At 32.7% G+C, this 24,929-nt stretch overlaps 1 protein-coding gene across 3 annotated transcripts in view; it reads right to left on the bottom strand.

Annotated features, from left to right (window-relative positions):
* The window catches only part of Cdc27 (cell division cycle protein 27), a 179,120-nt gene that overhangs the window by 22,333 nt on the left and 131,858 nt on the right, over window positions 1–24,929 (bottom strand). For 2 of the 3 annotated variants that reach the window (XM_085817312.1, XM_085817311.1), the window contains exons 15-16: window positions 18,887–19,090; window positions 18,560–18,713 (exon numbers count right to left, since the gene is read on the bottom strand). In XM_085817312.1, coding sequence (XP_085673438.1) covers window positions 18,560–18,713; window positions 18,887–19,090 — 358 coding nt within the window. The remainder of the gene's footprint in view (window positions 1–18,559; window positions 18,714–18,886; window positions 19,091–24,929) is intronic. The other variant, XM_085817313.1, reaches the window with a different exon arrangement.

Genomic DNA, 24,929 nt, shown 5'->3' with positions numbered 1-24,929 from the left:
ATTTTATTCAGACAATGTGAAAACATTTAAATATGCTGCAAATATTTATTTTCACAGCATAATTAAAGCAACATATTTTTAACATTTTCAAGCAACCAAAGGAATGACCTTGAAATTTTTTGTGCATCTTGCACCATGGTGGAGAGGATTCTAGAATGTCTTCAGAAAATTATTAGAGAGCCATTAAAAAAGAATCTAGGCAGAGCTGAACAGAATTTTGAAGAATTTGTAATTGTTCTCTTGGATGTCAAAAATATTATTAAGATGACCTTTGACTAAGATAAACCTGAACCATTTACACCAGCTCATTTGATGGATAAAACCAAATATCTATACAATTTTGTTGAGACCTGAATATTCCTTCAAAAAGAGAAAGTTTAATAAATGAAAGCAATATCAGACAAGACTTATGAAACAGAAAAGACTTCTTTAGATTCTTTAGAAAAGAATTCTTTAGATTTATTATAGAAAAATGGAAAAATCTATATCTTCTTGATTTAAGAAATGTTCATTTCTTCGACCTGAATTTAGGACGAATCTTGAAGTTGTTAATACAGTTTTGCTTGAAAGAGTAATCAAAACAAGTTCTTGTGCGAATTAGGTTGCATACTTCAAGTCTTGAAAGGATGTGATGGTCTTAAATGATTCCCTGTGATGAAAACCAAAAGAGGGGAATTTAAGAGACCTGTGTAATTGGTATACCATGTCTGACTAAAAAATGATCTGTATCATCGAATTTTATTTAAGATTCATACATTCTATGCATAGTTATGTAACCTTTAGTTAATTAACTGAGTTACTGCTTATAATTTACCATTTGTAATTAATTTTAATATTTACTTACTGAATAACTTTTCAGTTTTATGCTATTAACTACCGTATATTCCAGCATATAATGCACAATCTTATTACAAAAAATAAGATCGAAATTTATGTGTGTGCACTACACAGCAGACATAAAAAATGAGATTTAATTATGAGGAAAAGATGAGTATAGAAAAATTAGAATTCTACATGTACCTAATGTTGTTTATTTAAATGAAATGATATACCTTATGAATTTAAAAATGTTTATTATCTGATAACATGAAAACTGTCATATTCGCCTTCCATTATATTTTCAGGCACATCATCGAACTCTCTTTCATCTTCACCATGATTGTTACTCTGATCCATAAATAATTAATCATCTTCCATTCCATCTAGATATACTACATTTTTTAAACGACTTTTGAATTATGTCAGGTTTAATTTCATTCCATGCTTTCAGTATCCACTTAGATCACTATTTGTAGACAGGCATGATGCATCTGGCTTCCTTTCGTAAATGTCTTTTCCCTTCTAGCATCCATGTACTCCACAATCGTTTTAAATTTCTGTTGAAAGATTTATTGATACACTCATCTAATGTATGAAATAATGGTGGTAATCCACATGAAATAACTGCCATATCTGTTATTACACTCTTTCAATAATTTCTTCCTATTATCTTTATTACAATGGAATAGAGATAATTTTTTGCAAAATTATCAAGCGAAGAGTGTTGAGAAAATCCTCAAAAGATTAATTTGTAATGTTGTAGAGGGTGCTTCTCTTCTGTACACTCAGGATCTTGCTAGTTTACAATGCGGTACTGGTTAGGGAAATCATGAGAACCACAAATCATTTCCTGGGCTTAGAAATAAATGATTATTTTTTGTAGATAGGTTGTCTTTCTTTAGATTTATTATAGATATGTCATAAGGATAAATGGTAAAAAATTTCGTGCATTCATCCTCATACCACTACAGAAGTGATAATTACCACTGTTTTGACCTTATTAAAGATAAAAAATTACAAAGTAGGTTATCAGAATGAAGCCACCTTACCAATTTTTGCCTCATTTGTCTTCAAATACTTATTTCTAAGATAAACCTGCATCGTCACTATATTCTGTGCACACAGGACACTCACTCAATTTGGTTGGAATATGGGTTACAGAAAACAGAACTGCTCAATTTTCATGCTTGGGAAAACAATGTACACTTCTCAAAAAAGAAATGGAACAGTTCTATATCTCCTGTTCTACTGGGCCGATTCACGAAATTCAAATTGCGTTCTTCATGCCTCAAAAGCGCGACTTAGGATATATATTAGATTTACATATAACATTATTCTAACATAAGTATTTTGACACAAAATTGGACTTTTCTGAAATAACATACCATTTTTTTTTACATATTTCAATTCTACGACTCAAATTATTCCTAGATACTCACTTTTGTAAAATTTGGTGCGAAATTTATGGAGAAATTCAACAGTTTATGTTGGCGCTTTTTTCAGTTGCGCCAAGAAGAGTTCACTTGGTGAACTTCTTAATCTATGACAAGCTATTTTCCTTTCCTTTTCCACCTCGTGCGTGAGGGGGGGAAAGTCACAATCGTTCCTTTTTTCAGATAATGGTTTTTATATTTTTAATTATAATTGTTATTATTTTAAGTATTTTTTCTTTTTCGAATTTCATTTTAATTGTTTAAGTTGCATGGTTTCTTTCGAATAACTGTTTTAAAAATTTCTATTTACTCATTCGAACTGCATAGTTTAAATCAAAGGTGCATCGTTTATTTTTTTTCAAATAGTTTTCTTTATACTGTATTTTTAGTCATAGTTACTATTTTAGGTAATTTTTAAATTTTTAGACTTTTATTTTAATTGTTAGTGTTACGTTGTCTCTTCAGATAATTATTTTAAAATTTTCTATTTATTCATTCGAACTGAGCATTTTAAATAAATTTATTAACATAAATTTTTCAGAATTTGATTTTATTTATTTGAATTGCATTTCTTTCAGAAGAATACTTTGTAACCCAGACTACGATGCATTTGAAAACTGCATATATTAAAAGAGAAAATACAGTAAAGCACAGTTGACACGGCTTTCAATGTTCCGTTCAGAAAAGATATATAAATAAGAGGAGATGTATAACCGACATTTTAACTTAGGATGACTTGCATACACTGCTTTAAACAGTTTTATCATTGTGCCCATTGCTTTACACAATTTTATCATCCTACATTTGGTTTCTTAAAATGTTAGTCACATTTTACTCAAATATTTTATTTTTGAAATCGCAAGAATCAAATATCATAAGATTAAAAAATGTTTTTAAAAAAAATTACAAATACTAAATTTTATGCAAAAATTAATTTTTTCTTTTTTCTTCAGGCATTCTGCTTTATTCTTGCTTTTTTTCTTCAGGCATTCTGCAAGTATATTAAAAAGCATCCAACTTTTCAAAACAACGAGTCTGTCTGTGTGTCAGTCTTTCGTTCGCGCTGTGCGTAAACTAATAGACCCACGGCTACGAAATTTGGTACATAGGTGCATCTAGACAAGAGCCAGTGCAGTGCACCTCGAAGCAATTTTTTCAAAATTCAAATTTTTTTTATTTTATGTTTTGTGACAAAATCACGTTATTTTGAGACATAATGGGCTATAGGAAAGCGAGATTTTACTCTACACACTCCATTTTTACATCGTCAAGAAACGTAGGCACTTAGCTATTTTACGAACTTAAAATAAATATCGTTTTCAATAAATCGATTAAATACGAATTTATTTAAGAAAGTGAGCTTAACACCTTTTCAAAGGGATTTTTTCTAAAAAAGTTTATTTTTCTTTGATTTTTGGACATGTTAAACTTTTATCCCTGCGACTGCTTTTACAAAAAGTATTTTGGAAAAATGATAATATTTTGTATTTTTAATAATTTTTAAAGATTTTTAAAGATGTGAGAAGTGTACTCGGAAGCTTCATTTTAAATAATTTTAAATGAAGCTTCCGAGTACACTTCTCACATCTTTAAAAATGCGATTTTGGCAACAATTTTCCTTTCTTATTGTTGTTGATAGATTTTGATGAAATCGCATCATTTTGAATAGTTTCATTCTTTTAGAAATATGGGTTTGGCAACAATTTTTCATCTCATTTCTTATGTCACTGTTTTTAAGAGATTGGCATATTTCATTTTCTTTTTATATATATATATATATAATACATTTTTATTGATAAAGTTGTTCTACAGAGTAAATAAAAGGTTTTTTGAGTTTCTTTCATGTTATTTTTTGCTTATTTCACTATTTGTAAGATATTGAAAAGTTTTGCATAATTTTTTTTCTTCAACGGAAAGATGGTTAATTTTTTTATTAGGATAATTAATATTTGGGTAAAAGCGCAGAATAGGCTACATCAACAAAGTTCAGTAGGCGGAGCTGTGTGACGTCCATAAATGGGTAGGACTACGTTTGTGATGTCACAATGTACTCGCATTTACACTACGTGTACTTTCTATTTTCTCTTAAAAATAACAATAATAAATTGTTTATTATAGTAAATTAATATCATATTCTTTACTTTTAATTTACATTTATAACTTTTAAGCTTAGGCGTTACTGATAATAAGTATAATAAATTGTTTATATTTAAAATTACCATGATACAGTGAGCGAATTCTACCAATTATTAAAATGATAAACAACGTCGCAGTCTCTAATACTTGTAGAGCTTCAATATTTTCAAAAATTTTTATTAAAGCATTTATACAAATAAAAAGATTTTTAAAATTTAAATTCATATTGTGGAACATCAATTTTATCATTTTTACAAATTACCTTCTTGCTACGTAACGACATAATTCCTTACATACCTATAATTAGACAATTTTCATTATTTTCTAAAAATTTCAAACTTTACATTAATAAAAAACGAAGAATATTTTTTTATTGCATATGAACATCATTACACAGCTTTCATATCAGTTTCTAAAATTCCTAAATCACGTAATATTCTGTGTAGGTATACTAGAATTCTACGCATTAATAATAAAAAAAAAAAAAAAAAAAATCTAATTTCTCAGAATGAAAGAAAATAATACAAGAAAATAAATACTACAAACTTGGAACACTAAGCAATACTTCACGTACGCACGCACACACACACATATTATCAATGAACTCATATTATCAAGTGCAATTACGATACCAAACACTACGTATTAAAATATGAGGTAAACGTTACTTAAAGGGTTAAAGTTTACAGTTTTGCTACTGTTGAGTAGATCATCGGGCTATCGATATATATTGTAAGTCGGAAAGCGTTATAAACATATCAAAACCAAAAAATTCAAAATACAATTTAAATGTAAATATAATTCACAATTAAAACAAAAATACAAATTTAAAATATACAAACGATATGTTAAACATTGCACATAAATAAAGTTACATTACTGCTCAGCATCACACACACAACCTCGTTTTCCCTTATACACAATGATCAGTATTCGCTCGAAAAACATCAAAGAATTCCACAAATTCGGTGTCCATGTGCTCATCCATCTATCTTCATTTAAAGAAAAATCAGAGAATTGCCCATACTCGGCATTGCGCACCACATTGGCTTTGCCCATGTGCACATCGATCTATTTTCACTTAAAAAAACATCCCAGAATTGCACAAACTCTGCTTTCACTTAAAGAAATGCAGAAACCCTATTCCATTGATTCGAGTTGCAAAAAAAAATGTGTCCAGAAAAATGATACAAAACAAAAGTAAAGCTGCCAGAATAAAGCAACTACTAAACATCCAAACTGCCATATTAGAAAAGCACCTAATATTTTACTTAAGTCAATAATAATAAATGAAACTTACCTTCAGTCCTCTCCTTTTGCAGAATATATGGCTGTGATCTCACTGAGAAATATATGCATCACTTGGCTGGTGTCAGATTTCTTGTGTTTCCTTCTCCAAATGTATTCTGCAAGATAGGAATCAAGCTGTCCTTTTGCCTTACTAGAGCCACAGAAACTTCTTTTGATTGCTGCCCAAGTTCCCTCAATACTATTGGTATGCGCACCTGTTTCTGGATCTTTAAAACGCAAGCTACGATTGACGTTCAAGTGTGCATACCCTTCGAACTCAAGACAGTCGTACGCTTTCCAACAATCAGATATAACAATTGATCCTGGTAGAACATTCTCTTTAATGATTTCTAGCAATGTTTCGGCACCTCTGTTTTCAACAACTCTAAAGACGCATTTATCTGTCCCTCTCTCAACCAAACCCAAAACCCATCTTCCTTGCTTTTGTCAATTTCAACAATCACGCCTTCCCCACCCAACATCACATTCTCCTTCAAACATAACTATAATCTGTCACCATATTTTTAGCAATACGTAATTCCGTTCGTATAAAATCATTCCCGCACTTATCCAACCACATATAGGTAACTCGCAAAACATCACACATGCTCAATTTACTCTTTGCGAACCAGGAGTTCTTTAGAACAGATTTTGAAGTTCGATGCCTACATTTGCCTCCAGTAACTCTACACATCCACTCAAAACCATCTATATGGTTTTTTCGCTCTACTAGTTTCATATTTGTTTCACAAACTGGGCATTTATACGATATTGCAATCAAACTTTTCTCCATACTCCACTCAATAATGCTCTTTTTACCTCTTTGCTCCAACTGATAAAAAATATCCAGATTCTGATACTCATCTATTCTGCAGTAAGCACCGATTTTGACACACATCAATAATCAAAAAACATTCTTTAAGCAAAAGAATTCTCTTCTGTATTTTTAGAAGTTACGGTTATAATTTTTAACTCATGCATTCAATATTTTCAATTGTTTAGTATCTTAATAATGCATTTGTGAGAGATAATTTGTTGCGTTAAATGCTAACACTACCACACAACACACAAAAGTAGATTTATAATTAAAAAAATCTCGCACAGAACATTATAAACCTACCATTTCAACTCAGTTAAAATATAATTTAAGTTTTCTTTAAATACGAAGCTATAGCACACTTATAACTTGTTTTTAAGAAGAGGCGTAACCAATATTGCTACAACTCGAGCTATCCACTTAGAATTAGTTTCCGATCTGCATACTGATGTCTTCTTACTTGCATTACAATGTTTTGTCTCTAGACGTTCACTTCCTCATACAGTGTACACTGATAATGCCACAACTTTCTGTGCTGCGGACAAAGAGCTGAAATTATTGTGGAATACTATATCCTCTGCCAAGGCATAACAGTTTTATGTATTCCCCAACATCAAATGGAAATTCATCGCCCACCCCCCAAGCGGCTCGGTGGGGAGGATGGTGGGAAAGAATGATAGGTTCAATTAAGCGATGCCTTTGGAAAACATTAGGTAAGGCTCTTTTGGATGATGCTGGTTTGATCACTGTATCATGTGATATTGAAACCGCTCTTAACAGTAGACCGATTGTCCACGAATACTGAATAAAAGATGACTCTGAGGAAGCTTTAGCACCCTCGCACTTCCTCATAGGAAAGAAATTAACTACTATTACTTCAAGCCCCACAAATCCTGAAACAAATTTAAATCGTATGTGGAAGAATTGTCAACATTTGATGGACACCTTTTGAAAAAGATGGCAAAAGGAATATTTGATGGACTTGCGTACATTTCATCAAGTGCGCAATCCATCTGAAACAAATAAAATACGGAAAGGGGACATTGTCCTACTACAAGAAGATGTTAGACCTCGCCACACCTGGAAAAAGTCCCCTGTTGAGGAACTAATCCATGGCCACGACAAGAAAGTCCATACTTGTGTTCAGTGCACCAATGGACATACCATTACCCGACCTGTGCAGCTGGTCATCCCCCTGGAGGTTGACCAGGGTGGGGAGGATGTTGCAGCAAAGCCAGCGAACTATTAAAAATAACATTAACCTTTTTGTGAATGCCATCACTTACGTTTTTGTATTTATAAATGTCTCTTGCTTGTTCTATACTTTATGTTAGGAAATAAATAAGTCTTAAATACTATCTCCTAATAGCGTTTAAGTTGAAGACAGCTTTTCATTTTCTAGACATTTTAACTATAAAAAAAGTATAGAGCAAAGTCCAAAGGATAAATATTTTAATTAAAAGATTTTTTGCTAAATGACAAAGAAATAAAACAGTCCAGCAGTGTTTATTCTGTACCACCGAGTGGCCCGATTCTTATATTCTCCTAAACTGATTGGCTGAAACAATCATAACGCGAGAGAAAAATTAGCTTCTTAAAACATTCTTTGTAAGAGGATTAATATAAAAATTTATATATATATATTTAAAATTGAGACTTGAACCAAACTGTCAAACTTTTAAAGTTTAATTTACATGGTGGTTATAACTAAAGATTAAAGTTCCACTTTGAAATGGTCATAAAAGGAAAACTACCGGACCAAATGTTATCAAACTTGGGAATCGTGTGAAGAAGGTTATGGAAATTTATTTTCTGTGTGTGGGGGGGGGGGAACAAGAGTTCCAAAAACTCACCACCAGGGCGAAAATGGCGCTGTATGCAATATTGTTAAATGAAATAACAAATGAAAACCTCGGTTTAAAATGTGTTTAATCGTTTCCGAAACATGTTACAAAGCATGTTCAATGTAATGTCCGGCATTTTTCGAAAGCAAGTTAAATCCTGTTACTGCATTCTCAACAGCAGCTCTTAGCATATCAGGAGGAATGTTACGGTCATGTCGGTGTATCCCATTTTTCATTTCTTCCAAATTTAGATTATCACCCCAAACAGTGCTTTTGAGATAACCCCATAGCCAAAAGTCATAGAGGTTGAGGTCTGGTGAGAAGTGGGGAAGTGTCGGCCTATAAGACGTACATTCGTGATATGTTGCCTAAGTAACTGCGCGACACATGTGAGGAGGGGGTCCCAGCCATGCATCCTAGTATCTAAAATGTCACGTTACTGCAGTCCTGCATAAAGAAACATTTTAAAATTGACTCTAAGCGAGCTGCAATCACAGTGGTCCAGCTGTCGACCGCTCTTCAGAGAAAAATAGTTCAGTTATGAAACTAGCTGCCATTCCACTCCAAATGCTAAATTCCACTCCAAATGGTGTGGAATTACTGCTATGCAATGGAATGCAGAAGAAGAATGCAATGGAACTAGGTAGATAACATGAGGGATTTCTTCGGCCCAAATTGATTAAAAGGGTTTTGAATCAGTATCTTCGTGTTTTAGGGCCGAATTCAGGCCTCAAAAGTTACAAATTAGCAATTTGTAAGAAAACGGTGTGATTTGCGATATCACATGTTCTAATCGCTAATTCGTGGTTTTCACGGAAGAATTTCTCCCTTACACAGACGGCGCACTCGACTTTTATCGACTTTAAAGCGTTTAAATGATAATTTGCTTACTTCAAAGTTTCTTAAGGGTATACAACATATTAAACCTGCGTAACTAAAGGTTTAGTTAGATTCTGACCCATATTTCGTTTAACAATATTGCATACAGCGCCATTTCCCCCCCTGATGAGGTTTCGAACGTTCTTTTTTTCGCAGAAAATAAATTTTGATAATCTTCTTTACACGGTTACCAAGTTTGATAACATTTCATATAGTAGTTTTCCTTTTACGACCATTGCAAAGTGGAACTTTAATTATAACCACCCTGTATATTATTAAATTTTAATTTGAAGCTATGCGTATACCATGCTAAGATTTTTGTTTTTATGGAAAAAATAAAGAATCGCAGCAAATATACTTAGGATAATGGACCAAAAGTAAAAGAAATGTCCCCTCCCTCTGAAAATAAAATATTGAAAATTCGACTTTGAATTTATTGGATTATCGAAATATTCAATTTGACTATCTCCTAAGTCCTAGTTCCGATAATAATTCTGTCAAAAATTCTGAATTACTGAAGCTGAAGTAAAAGGTTTAGTATATATTCACTGTATGTTAATAAAGTAATCACAGTGTAATAAAAATAGATTACAGAATTTACACTGATGCAACTTTTTGTCTGAATGCACAACATGTAATGGAAGAGATGGCTTGTAGAGATCTGTTTTTGACATGCCTCTAAAAGTAGATGTCATTCTCCTTTTGTCTCTTCAACGTCAAAAAACTTTCCTCTGAGAGGCAACTTTAGTTTTTGGAAAAGAAAAAAAATCACAAGAAGAATTTGAAGAACATGCAGGACGATTGAGTACACATAGTTAATTTCGGAACACAAGCGGTTCTCCGATTGGTTATTGAATAACAAAAAGATGCATTGTCATGCAATACAAAACACCTGGAATACATTTACTGAGTGAATAACATAAGATTAAAAATCATCTGCTTAATTCACAGCCATTTACAAGTCAACTTCTCGGGCCATTGCAGAATTGCTTTGATACCTAAGCTTGCAAGACAAACCTAATATCACTGGATTTAAACACTTCTTTATATATATAGCAAATATTTTAAAAACTACTCGTACAATTTTTACAAAACTTGGCATTATGGCATAATTTGAGTCATAGAATCGAAATATGGAAAAAAATTGATATGTTATTTCAGAAAAAGTCCGATTTTGTGTCAAAATACCTATGTTAGAATAGTGCTATATATAAGTCTAATATATATCCTAAGTCATGCTTTCGAGACATGAAAAATGCAATTTGAATTTTGTCAATTGGCCCAATAGAACAGGAGATATAGAACTGTCCCCCCTTTTTTTAGCAGTGTACAACTTTTTATCAGCATCATCAAACTGAGCAATTATCCTCAAACAGCTTGAAAACAAAGATGGCAAACATCTGCAAGGCTTGCTACTAGTTTAAAAACCATCTGATACAGTCAAAAGTCGTTAATTCGGACACCCATAATCCGGACCTCAAAGCTACAAATTTTCTGCGCATGCGTCTTAAAATTATCTAATTCAGTTAATGTTGCAGATTGTGTTGTTTCTTAATCTTTGAATTGGATCCGGGTTATTATTTTTTGCAGACTGTTAGAGCAATTTTATAAAAGTAAGCTTGAACTTTCGATTATGTCAAATAGAATTTCTGATACATATTTACTAATATGTAAAGGATCTACAAAGCGAAAGTATGTTTCGAAGTCCATTAAACAAAAAGTGCAAAAAGTGGAATTGCTGCAAAAAATGGATAAAGGCATATCCTTTGTTTCTCTAACCATTCCGAAATCTGTTTATCAATTTCACGCTGCTCTGGGGGGGGGGGAGATGCCGCGGCGCGTAATGAATTGGAAGTTGATCTGTCAGTACTATCCTTATCTTCAGGGCAGATGTTTTTATTTTATTTGGCTTATAATTCCTTACTAAATGTAGTATTTCATCTCGATGTACTCCGTCTTTGATATGATTTAAATCAAATTCCTCGTCATTATAATTCGCTTCCGATAGTGAAGAAAGTGACAACGAAAAAATTTCGATTGACAAATTAGTCGGTATTCTTGACACAGCAATTATAGGACTTGAACAGCGGAACTTTGTAACTGAACAAGAAATTATGTCTGTTTATAGAATTAAAGAGAAAGCATTATCACATAAAAGGAAGCAATTTAAACAACTTACATTGAAAGAAATGTTTAATAAAGTAAACCAATAAATATTAAGCTTTTCTTTTGTCAATTTTGATATCCTTTGGATCATAATTGTTCTTTATTTCATAAATTACGGTTTCATATTTTTAATTTTATAATTTCTGCATGCCATCTTACCAGATTTAAACTGATGATCTATAATCCGGAAAAATCGATAAACCGGAATTGCCGAAGTCCCAACGAGTCCGGATTAATGACTTTTGACTGTATAAGTGCTGAAAACTTTATTCCAAGGCTGCAGCTGCTTCCTAAGGGCTTTGCAAGTGAACTGCCGAAGATGTGAATTGGCAGCCATGGATAATTTATGCAATCAAAAGTCAGAAGATAGATTCAGGATCCTAATATTTTCCACCTTATTTTAAAATTATATGTTTCATGGATTCAGTTAATTAATTATAGCAAAGCACTGGAGGAATGTATTCTTATGGATAGCAATTTCATGCAAAGTTTCTAGTAGCATTTCAAATTTACACATTGCAATTAAAGACACGGAAATGAAGATGTGGAATATCTAATACTAGACAGAAATTCTAATCTAGATGACAGTTGGAAGAGAATCAGTTGCAAGAGAGAGAGAGAGAGAGAATAGACAATGTAGTCTGACAGCCATGCAAGTTTGATAATAGGGATTCCATTCTTACAGTATATGGTAACATTCTTACAGTATATGGTAATCATGTTTTAACTGAACTGTTATTTAACTTTTGCACATCTTTATTGTTTTGCTTAATTTACACTCACATCTGTATAAACAAGCAGACAAAAGAAATGCTTTTAGTTCTCCAAAGTTATCTTTACTACAAATTTTACATCCTTATAAATTTTGTTTAAATTTTTGTTTGAAGAAAGACTCTTCAATATACCTTAAATATTGGACGCATTCTAATCTACTGTTTACAGTGTCACCATATTCTAACTATTGGACTGAACTGCTTTATTAAGCCATGCATGCTGTTTTGCTATAATGCTGAGAAATGTCTTCAAGTTTTTCTCAATTAAACGGTCTCACATTTATATTGTTATACATAAAGAAAACCAAAACCAATATTCTGCAGCCTGCTTTTTGAACTATCAGGAATAGATAACAAGGCAAACTAAATGTGTTCTGAAGCTTTAGTTGCTTAATCAAAGACTGACCCAAACTGTCAAAGTTTCTGAAGAAGAAGAAATTAGTTAGAAATAAAATTTAATTCAGAGTTGGGTGTAAAATTGAAAAACATTCCGTAAAACACATGTAATTGATCAAGATAGTCATCAAGAGGATTGTAACAATTTATTATTATTATTTTTTTTTTATCTAACCAGTTATTTCATGTTAAGTAGCTTTACTGTCATTCTCCTTTTCTGTTTTCTTGCCGGAAAGCTAACTTTAGTTTGCATGCATTCAAATAAGGAAGAAAGTGATGGTATTTAAGAAGGTTTTGACTGTTTAATCAGAGCGTGTTCCGCCTGTTGAAGGCCATGTTACTAGTTGCAGTTCTAATGTAGAAATCTGCTTTCAGAATTGCATTATTCTCGCCAACAGTGCTTGTCATGTCAGTAAAGGTTTGAGCCATCCTGTGTGTTAATCAGTTTTAAGTAGCCTGTGGCTAACTTAGAACTTTAATTAATTTTAATTTGAATTTCTATCATTTTGAATTATGTCCTAAATGCTGGCTGGCTTTAGTCACAAGAAGTGCCTACTGTCAGTCACAAAAAGTGTCTAGCGACAAGTCACTTAGAATCGAGGTTGAGTCTTGATTTAGTTTATTCTTCCCAAGAAAGTGAGACTCTACATATTGATATTTGTTTTACTATTCTATAATTTAAAACATCCCATGACAATATAAGTTCAGGCACGAGGAAATGAAACAAAGCACCGATATATGATCTCTCCTTATTTTTATCATAGTTCTTCTCGGACAGAAGATATACAAGAGCAGATGCAAATCATATAGGGACAACAGGATACATACACATTTCTGTGCATGGAAATTAAGTACTTTTAAGGACTAACAATGAAATTAATTAAGAACCTAGCAGCAAATATGAATAAAGTAAATCTATTATCTACATCTGAACTTCACTTTTTTAATATCACTTTTGTAATTTGTAAGAATAAAACAAATCTGGAAGCAGAATGCGTTATTATTAAACCTAATCTAATATTTAACTTAATTATAAAACAAATTTAAGAATAAAACCAACTTCCTAATTTTTTTTCAAGAAATTAGCATTAAATTATGCAATTTTTTGAAACATTAATATTTTGTACTTATATCAATTCCAAATATTTTAAAGAAAATTAATGACTTTTTACTTAAATTTTGCTAACAGTTAGCTTTATATTGATTCTTTCTTTTAAGCTTAATTTCATTATGCAGTTGCTCAGTCCAAAGGTTTATGCAGATTTTACGTCTAGCATAAGTTAAATTGAGAAGTAAAACAATAATCAGCGTGACTCATAACATAAGCTTTGTTGTTTAGAGACAGAGACGTACTGATCAGATGAGACGTGAACATCAGTGTTGAAAGTTAGCTATATTTTTTTGACCAAGTTGGTGTCATAGCTTCATGTTGATTTGCTAGAGATGTGACCAATTAATATATAGTATTTAATATGAAGTTCCAATAAGCCATTGAAGTACCAGGGGCGATAGGTTGTTTTGTACTATTTTAAATCTCATGAGAAATAAAGTTTTATGTTAATTTTTACATTTTTGTGTTGTATCTAACATTTACAATAAGAACCTAAGCAGTGGTTCCCAAATTGTGCGCAGTGGCGCCATGGAGAGCCACAGCCTCTTCACAAGGGTGCCATGAAATATCGTAAAAGCTTCATATTTAACTGAACCAAGATATTTAAGCCCAATCCCTCCAAAAAAGTGAGAAGCTACAAATATCTAGGTAATATTTTGCAGTTCATTTTTACCTGATGCTGTATTAAAGTCGCCAGCACAGAATATTCTTGTGAATGCAGGCCGGCAACATCGAGCCTCCTCGATTGCATAATATGATTGCGCTACATCTCATGAAAATTTAGGCTGACAACACATATTTTAAATTACGTTCAAAGGGGCTTTTTTAAAGTTTTGTGTGTTACCTTTATTTATTCAATATCATGTTCTTTGCACTTATACGATAAAATTCAAAATTCAGTTTAATAGCAATGTCGCAAAATTTGTTTTGAAAAACGAACATACCTTTAGAATTTCCGATACACAGTTCCACGCACTGTCCCCCCCCCCCCGTAAAAAGGTTTGAATAACCCCCCGTAAAAGGTTAATAAAAGATGAATATCACCTTCTAAGTGATAAGGCTCAGCGGATTTTAATTTCATTTTCGACATCATATTTGTGCGAATTTTGGTTTTCGGCAGTCCCTGTAATAAAAGGCAAGTATAGAGCAACAATTAATGTGAAAAAGGAAATAAGGGTGGACATGTCCAGTTTAAGTTTACTTAGGGTAGGGTGCCACGGAAAAATTTTAATTGAAAAAAGGGTTTTTGATTCAGAAAAGTTTGTGAACCACTGGATTAAAGAAAGAACTAACTCATTTCATGCAGAGATTACTCTTAAGGGTAAGCAGTTAGTTACAAGTAATTAAAGTACGTATTTAGATATCCTTATTTATAATATATTTACATGGTTAAAACTACAATTTTTAAAATATCCATTAAAAACACTAAGAACATTTTACAGCTGTCATAATTTATGGTATTTACTCTAAAATGACATTCATATAATTATAAAAGCTTCAAAACATTTTTATGTTTTGTAGCAACAATGAAATATTTATGGATATTTAATTCGAAAATTTTTTAGAAATTATAGCTATTTACACCACTTTCCTTTTCTTTAGCATCTTTTCTAAGTTTATTTGTTTCAATAAAAAAGGTCAATGTTCCCAATAGTCTCTCGATCATCTCCTAATTTATTAATGCTTCTCCAAAGAATAACTTTCTCTCTTTTATAAAATCAGTTGCTTCTTCAATGAGCTTATTTTAGAATTTTGTGATTTAATTAAAGTTATTTATTATAACTTTAATTAAATCACAAAATATATATTACTTCTGTTATATTAAAGAACTGCTTGTACTTAGAATGAATACAAGAAACTGTTAATTTTATTTCTTTAATAATATGAGTATTGAGAATAAATTTGAAAGGATATAACATCAGAGCTGGCATCAGAGCCACTGAGGTGGAATTTTTAGAATTTATTGAAGCATCATGCAACAAGATCTATGGATGGCAAATATTTTAGGATTTAGGTCAAGCACAGAGTTATGTATGCTGCAATGACATATATGATGGATTTTTTAATAAATTGTTGGTTTTCAATTGCTTTGCTTGCTTCAGTGCTTGTGTCTGGTAGAAGGATAAGAAAATAAAGGGGGAGGAGATTTCAAATAATTTTGTTTTCACAGTGGTTCCAAACATTCTTAAGTACAAAGTGAATTCTCAAGAGAAAACTGATAAATTTTAAATATTCTGACAAAATCACACTGGAAAAACTTTCTCAGCATGAAAAATATAAAAGAACACAAAGAAATTAATTTAAAAATAATTACAGTATCTTTTGTGTTTTATGCTATGACAAAATCTTTTATACAAGCTCCTATAATTTTTGCCCAGCCCAAAATAATGGCGAGATTGTGCCAATTTGGCAATGACAACTAATTTTTGTCACTAAATTTGGCAAGATATTGCCAAACTTGGGGACCATTTGGTCCGATTCCTGTTTAACTACACTGGTGAAATAAATTAAGAGAATTTGCATATTTTATCGAATTGCATGAAAAGAACTGAACTGAAGGAAAAATCACTGCTTCTAGATAAGAATGCAAATATTGTGCGCCAAATATGTAAACGTACACATGTGTGTAGGCAGAACCAGCAGAAGAACATGCTTTATAAGTGCATGGAGGATAAGACGAATTGCGTTCGCTAGCACACCTCAGCAAATTTCTTGGTGTTATCTTGCAGCAATCGGTTAAATTCATATCAGAATAGTAAAAATGAGTAACCACCATCGTTTAGCTAATGGAATGAGGTGGGGAATTGTGGGGAGGCTAGAGGCAGGCCGATTACAAGTCCAGATATGCAGAGAGTTTAATTTAACGCACAGCGTCGTGTGTAACCTTTAGAAACAGTTCCAGGATACTGGATCCATTGAGAGAAAGCCTGGGCAAGGTCGTCCAAGAGCCACAACAGCCAGAAGAGATTGCTATTTTTCCATTTTAGCAAGGCGTAACAGCGGGGCTACAGCTTCTCAGCTCTCTCGAGACCTGTATACAGCCACAGGAACCCATGTAAAAAGGGTGACTGTTTCCAAAAGACTGAATGAGAGAGGGTTGTTTGCGTCCCGTTCACGTCTACAGACAGGAGAGTCCAATTAGCATGGTGCAGGCAGCATAGCGATTGGAGTTCAGAGCAATGGACGACCATTCTGTTCACCGACGTGTCCCGTTTTAGCCTACACACCAATTTTCGCCATACTTTCATATGAAGAGAGCCAAGGACCTGCTACCTACCCTCCAATGTCCACGAAATCAACAATTATGTCAGTGGCGGTGTAATGGTCTGGGCAAGCATCATGTTGGATGACCACATACATGCCTTTCCACGTTTTTGACAGAGGCTCTGTGACTGGTGTGAGGTATAGAGATGATGTCTTGGAGCCCTATGTTCACCTTTTCCGGGGTGCAGTGGGCCCCGAGTTCATCATAACGCGAGGCCACATAAAGGTCTCCTGGTCGACAAATTTCTCGAGAGTGAGGATATTCACTGGATGGATAGGCCAGCCAGGTCTCCCGACCTCAACCCTATAGAGCACGTCTGGGACGCTCTGGGGAGGGCAACTGCAACTTGCAAACCCCCTCCGAGAATCATCCAGGAACTGAAAACAGCGTTGCTGAATGAGTGGGACCAATTGCCACAGGCACTGATAAACTAATTTCCAGTATGACATCACGCTGCGAGGCCTGTATGGCTGTAAGAGGGGACCTTACCTCCTTATTAACCCATTTCTTTTGTGTCTTCTGCAGCCATTGTTTCAAACCTTCAGACTCCCATGAGTGTTACATACGAACATGTGTGTCTATTATAACTGTTGAATGTTAATTTTGTTTGTATTATATCAACCTATGTTCACACCAAATTTTATTAAAATCTGTCCAGTAGTTCTGAAGATCCTAGATCAAATATGAAAATTCTCTTAATTTCTTTGCAGAGTGTATAATTGGTATGATCTCTACATATGCCTGTATATGCCTTCCACCAATTTCAAGAAATCAAAGGTGCTGCAACTCACCGGCTGGGGGAAATCTATATAAGATAGGAGAAGGCAACTATTCTTGGTTTTTAGTACAGAGTACTAAGAGATTTCTGTGTCAGCTTTACTCTTTTTATAAGTGTACAAGTACCTTTGTGGAAAATAAATTTTATCAAGCTCTTAACGGTTTTGTGTGCATTCAATACAGTACGAAACGACATGCATGTAAAAATATGATTTTCTTTTCAGCACTGTCAATATAAATATATTAATTTAATGAAGTTCTTAAGAAAATCAAATGCTCTGCTTTACGTAGTAGTAATATTTTCTTTTAACCAAGGAATATACATTGGTTTTCCAGACAAAATTTCTCCCAATGACCTTTGATTTAAATTTATATCAATGACATAATCAGTGCTATACTAAATTTGTCATGATTCTACTCAAATTGAAGACAACATTTACTGATACAGATAATATAAGAATCACTGATTTTGTTAACAAATTCAATATTTACTGCTGTTACAATTTTCTTCTACCAGGGACAGGGAGACATGAAGATAAATATACACTGAATTTCTACTGCTATAAAAAAGGCTTTAGCAAATATATTTTTAAGATTCTTTTTTAAAATCTAAATTAAAAAATATATACATAAAACATCTTAAAATACAATATAGATAAATTTATGGAACCATATTTAAAAAAAGATTTCATTCAAATATAACCAAATGGAAAAACAAAAATCTAGTTCTCTATAATCAGAAAATGCTTAAAATAATAATAATAAAGTGAAAAATTAATAATTGTTCAGGATGAAGTACATATAATAATAATACAACCTTACAGAACATATTCAAAATAAAAGATTAACAAACCTTGTTCATTATTTCCAATAACTTCTTCTTCATCATTTGTATATTGCTTGTCTATAGCACCCTTAATTTGATTATTAGCACCTCTAGGATCAAGATCAGTTGCCCAAGAAAAATTCATTAACGTTAAATGTGTATTGCCTAATTTTTTATGAACCTATAGTAACAACAAAGTGGACAAAATAAATCATAAAAATTCCAAAATTCCAAAACTCTGAAATAAACCATAATTAAATAATAAAGTAATGATGCATTTTTAAAAATTACAATACAAAAACTGATATGTAAATGGCCAGAATTAAACAGCCACATTTTTCTATAGAATCATACCTTTCCTATTAGGAAATAAACTAAGGATTCTTTTGGTACTATTTCTTTTAATTCTTCAAGATCTTTTAATGCTTCTTCATGTTTGTCAAGAGAAAAGTATACAGAAGCTCGATGAAATTTACACAAGGGATTTTTAGGATCCATAGCAATAGCTTTATTTAATGTGGCTAACGATGCATCCATTTTCTTTAAGGCATGTTGGACCTGTGGGGGGGAAAAAATTACACATATACACAAAACAATAGACATATTATTGTACCTTACTTTTGTGACTTAATTAATAACTTGCACGGTTCTTGTATGTTAATTAGCCAGTTTATTAAGATTTTGATCTTTAACTTCTGCATTCCTCACCAGAACACAAATTAGCTTTAAGTTTACTTAAGCTGAGGGTTCTGGATATGAAAGAGATTTCTGGCACTTATATTGCACTGTTATATTTTGCTAGCTCTAACTAAATGATGTTATCCCTGCATTTTCTTGCAAAGCTGATTGCTTTAAACTTATGTTCCCGTAATGCTTGTTGAGCCAGCTTAGTTTATTGCCTGTGTAGTCTTAGACTACTTTTATCAATGTTTAAATTTAAGAACTTTTTACTGATTAATTTATACCACCACAAGTAATGGTTTATTTGCAGCACACATTGTGCCTTTTATGTTAATGGTTGAGTTTAATAAAAAGGTACTTTTTAACCTTAACAAGTCTCTGTCATCAAGATTTATTTTTAGATGTAACTATTTCAGACTAGCAACAACTTGTTAGTTGTCTAATAGGGTTGTAGGACACAAATTCAAGTGACCCCTTGCAAGTGGCACTTGAAAACTTCATAAACTATGTTATAGGACCAACCAATGTTTAGCACGACCCCAAGATTTCAAGTTCTTCCTGCACCAAGAAGTCCTATGGAAGGCTTTGGCTTTATCATCAACACAATATGTGTCAATGAAACAAGGCAACATGTTTGACAGTAGAAACTTTATTGACACTCTTGGTATAGTTAGGAACACATTTTTTATTATACCTTGTTGTAGAGTTACATACCATAGCAACTGCTGCACTTCTAGGACAGGCACAGAAGCATTGATAAATTTTCATTAGGAGAACCAAACAACAGAAACTCTATGTCTGAAGTGTTTAAAACCACTCTTTGAAAGCACATCCTGTGGTGATATATAGGGCAAAATTAGAAGTGGGACTTTTGGTAAATGTGAGACTAAGGCAGAAGATTTGACACGTATTATTTTGAGGAAGGTGCAGATGGTAAACTTGCTGTACAAGAAAAAACTTGATGCAAAAGTTATTCAGATAGTTTTGCCTAGGTTGTTGCATCAGAACCTACCTGGTACATTAGAAGAATTATTTGAAGTAACTGTAAAATTTGTAAGCAGGCAAGTCTCAATGAATACACATACAGTGGGATGTACGCAAAGTTTTAGCGGACATTTTTGCAGACCTGCAGAGGAAGAAAGGCCAAGGTTTGGATAGCAGTAGGAGATTTGATAACCAGCAAACATTTCTGTTCCCTAATAGTGATCATTAAAATAAATCTCAAAACAGAAAAATGGAAAAAAGATAAGGACATTTTAAACTAGGTAGAGGTACTGCAATGCAGATGAAAGTCATCTCAAGGAGTGGGGGAACCCTCTCATATCCAATTAAATGTGATGCTAATTAAAAATTTGTCCCTCCCACTGATTCAAACTGTTTTAAATAGCACACAATCAGATACAGTAATGCAAAGTAGTTTTATGGCAGAACAATTTCAGATAGTACAGAATGTTTGACGTGCCAGGAACGAAGGCAACAGAGCCTAGGGGAAAAAATGTGAATAGGTAACGTAAGTAACTTTGAATATGCAGGTTAAAAATGAACATCAGAAGGAGGTTTTTTTGTTGTGAGAAATTAACAGATAAAGGTGATACTGGAGATGGATTTTTAAATGTCTTGTGCATCAAATTAATTTTGAGGAAGATATATGCAGCTCGACGTGCATAAACTCTCAGAATAATAAGTACAGCCACTGGCCTGTAACTAGAAGAATTTGAAGCCAGAAGAGGAAACTAAGTCGGAGTAGTTCATAAAAGAATTTTCAGACTTATTCAATGATATTCCAGGGTTGAACAATGTAGTCCCCATGTACAGCAAAACCCTACTGCTATAACAATGTCAAAGAGGAGATCATAAAAAAGGATATTTTGGAGATTGTGAAATATAAAATTATAATCTCCATAAGTCATCCCTATGAAGGGCCGCTCACATAGTAATTTCCTCTATGCAGAACTGGGACAAAAGAAAAATACCTTACCCACTGATTTTAAAGCATATGATTTCACTATTGATTACAAAAAGATAAGTACCATAACAAAATATCCAGTTTACTCCTTAGTATTAACTGAGGAATTAATCAGAAAAAAATAAATACACAAAATGCATGACGATGCCAGACCTCATGCCAGGATATTTTCAGATATATATGAAACAACAAGACAGCCAGAAACTGCATTTATCACCAAATCAGACATTTACACCTTCTTTAGAATGCTGTTTGGACAAAGCAGAGTACCCACCAAAGAGCTTTTGATATAATCCTAAAAATCTATCTTCAGAAAATCAACTTTTATTTACTTAGGTGATATAATAGTCATTTATAATACAATACAATTGATAAACACTTTGGGATTAGCACACTTTGTTTTTCATTTCTAAAAAAGGAAGGTTTAAAAGTGACTGTGACAGAATGTATATTAGCAGCCAAAGCACTCTGATATTTGCGCTACGAGGATATCTCACAGGAAAATCAAAATGAGAGATTCTAAAATTATGGTGATAAAGAATTATCCACTATGTAACATGGCAAAGAAACTGTAATCACCTTTGTGCTTATACTCCTATTTTAGGACTTTCATCAAAGATTTTGCTCACACAGCAGAACCCCTATTAAATTAAAAAGGGAAAAAGGCCAAATTCAATTGGTCAGAAGCAAATACGACCTTTGAAAACTTAGATGGACAGTGAACTGCATTTTAGGAAAATACTTAGTTCGACTCAAAAGAAATTATACTGCTATCAAGAAAGAAATATTTGGAGTCCTGTTAGTGGTGTAAAAATTTCAAATTTATTTTGGGAAAGAACCAGTAATCGTATATATGGACCATGCGGCCAACTTGTATTCCATGAAGAATTTACCATACGGACTGGTAAGACTGGCTCTTAAACTGCAAGAACACAATTCAACAATTAAACACACTTCCTAGATAAGAAAATGCCATAACGGATGCTCTATTATGAAACAGGATTTGGTTGAATAAGCAGAGACTCTAACTGTAATGATGGAAGACAATTTTAAGATCCTTGAAATAAGGAATGCTATGCAGAGTTTATGAAAGAATGAATCATATCGCAAATGACAGGAAAGACTCGAAACAGCATGCTGAGAGAGAGAGAGAGAAAGACAGAAAATAAGTGGTTGTTTGAATTGAAGAAATTTAAATCAGAATCCAATATTATTCCTAGTACACCAAAGTCTGCAATGGTGTCTCCTTCTGCAGGTGCAGACTTAAGTTACAATTAAATTAATTAGTTTCTAATTCTGATCCTAAAACATGTGATACAAATCTATTTCTGCACTTTGAGAAGTAATTAACCCTTCTGAAGGTACCAATTTTGAAGTGGGTGGTCTTATCTTGTTGATCATCTGTCAGCCAGTACTGCAAAACTAATTGCAAAGGAATCTCCTGATGACGCTCAAGATTATGAGAAAGTTAAACAAATTCTGTTAAAGTACTTCAAATTGAATGTTGAAAAATGTCAACAATTGTTTGCCTAACATCAGAAAAATCCAGAAAGCACATGGCAAGACTTTTATTTTGACTTACAAAACTATTTCGATGGATCAAAAGTCAAGATATTTTAAGAGTTAAAGAATTTGACACTCTGGATCATATTAAAAAGAAAGCCCCTCCAGATTTTAAAGAGCCCTTTTTGAGCAAATTAGATTTCTATGAAGAAAACACATATGAAGCAAAAACATCAATAAGGAGTTCCCCAAATTTCATCAACAAGATGATCCACAGCATGCTAAATAAGATGATCCCCAGCATGTTAAAAATATGTTAGCAAAAGATAATGTAAAAAATGAAGATCAAGCAACTGTTAGTTGCTAGGACTGTGATAAGTCAGGTTTCATTAAGGCTAAGTGCCCCATCTGCTGTCCCTCTCTTAAGAAAGCAGAAGCCAAATTCAAAGCTATACACCTTCGGACATTCTTTATCAAGGAATTCCAGATGACCCTTTTGAGAGTAAAAATAAACAGAATACCTAGAACTGTCTGTGCAGCCAGCAACACTACAGCAAAGGTAAAGTTATATCAGTCAGTCTGAAGGAACAAAGAACAGAGTTTGAGAAAGTCAGTATGAATGTTATCCTTGCTGGAGGTCTCCAGTAGGAAACAAAAATTTACAAAACCCACACAGAAATTGAAATAAAATCACAACTTTATTTAAATTACCAACAGTAAAAGATAACAGAATACTTTTAGAAACTGATTTTTTGCCTAGTACTGAAATTGTTCTAGACCTTCCAAATCAGAGGTGATATTATGCCAATCCTAAACAGTAATTTAGCTTTAGGGATGATGTTATCAAAACAAGTGTCCAGAATATAAAATGTAGAATTTAAACACATTGCTGTTAAGAGAAAGTAAAGGAAACAAAATTGTCCAATAGACAAAAATCAGAATAAAATAAACTGTTGAGTCATTATTCATATACCTTTCAGTTATGAGAACTGACTCCCAAAGTTCAATTGTACAATAAAAAAGGGGTAACCCCCTGTCGCAATTCTACCATATCATATATCTCCACCAAAGTATTAAGTAAGAGCTAGATGATTTGATAACAAATGAAACAACTGAAAAATGTGAATCCTCTTATGCTTTACAGATAGTATTAGTACATGAATCTAATAGCCAAACTCGACTTCGCACAGATTACCGGAAACTAAATGCCATCACAAAGACTGATAAATACTATTAGACAAAGAGTAACAACCTTTTTCACGAAGCAAAACATATACATTTCATGTCTGTCATTGACTTAAATAACAGGTACCATCAAACTGAAGTAAATTCTGCAGACAGCAAGAAAATAGTATTTATTTTTCTGTTTGGAACCTATTACTACCAGAAAATGCCTTTTGGTTTGAAGAATGTCCTAGCAACATTTCAAAGTACGATCTACAACTTTAGTAACACCTTAAAGAATATTCTTCGACTTTAATACCTAGATGACATCAGCAAACATTTTTGATATATATTTCGATAGCTTAGACAGGGTTTATAGCCACATTTTAGTTAAAAAAATAAGCACCTATAAGCACTTTTCAAGCGCTTTTTAAGAAAAAAAAAAAAAAAATAAGCACCTGTCAAATTACATTATACACAACTGCATAACCTTAAAAATTAGACTTGTAATTTAAAATATGAGAAATGCAGTATTTATTAAAAGAGAATAAGCATTACCTCAACCATGGAAAATAATTGCCTTTTTTTAAAAAATTTTAAATAACAGTTCAATTTACAGAACTAGTTTACAATGAGAGAAAAAAAAACTATGCAGAACTAAACTATATTACAGTCAAAAGTTGTTAATCCGGACTCGTCGGGACTTCGGCGATTCCGGATTATCGATTTTTCCGGATTATAGATCATCAGTTTAAATCTCGTAAGATGGCATGCAGAAATTCTAAAATTAAAAATACGAAACCGTAGTTTATGAAATAAAGAACAATTATGATCTAAAGGGCATCAAAATTTACAAAAAAAAAAAAAAAAAAAAAACTTAATATTTATTTGTTTACTTTATTAAACATTTCTTTCAATGTAAGTTGTTTAAGTTGCTTCGTTTTATGTGATAATACTTTCTCTTTAATTCTATAAACAGACAGAATTTCTTGTTCAGTTACAAAGTTCCGGTGTTCAAGTCCCATAATTGCTGTGCCGATAATACCGACTAACTTGTCAATCGAAATTTTTTCCTTTTCACTA

Source organism: Stegodyphus dumicola, chromosome 5 (genome assembly GCF_044657685.1).
Source record: "Stegodyphus dumicola isolate Sdum_Otavi_A_Nest chromosome 5, ASM4465768v1".
Lineage (NCBI taxonomy): Eukaryota > Metazoa > Arthropoda > Arachnida > Araneae > Eresidae > Stegodyphus > Stegodyphus dumicola.
This window is presented reverse-complemented; position numbering and strand designations above follow the sequence as displayed.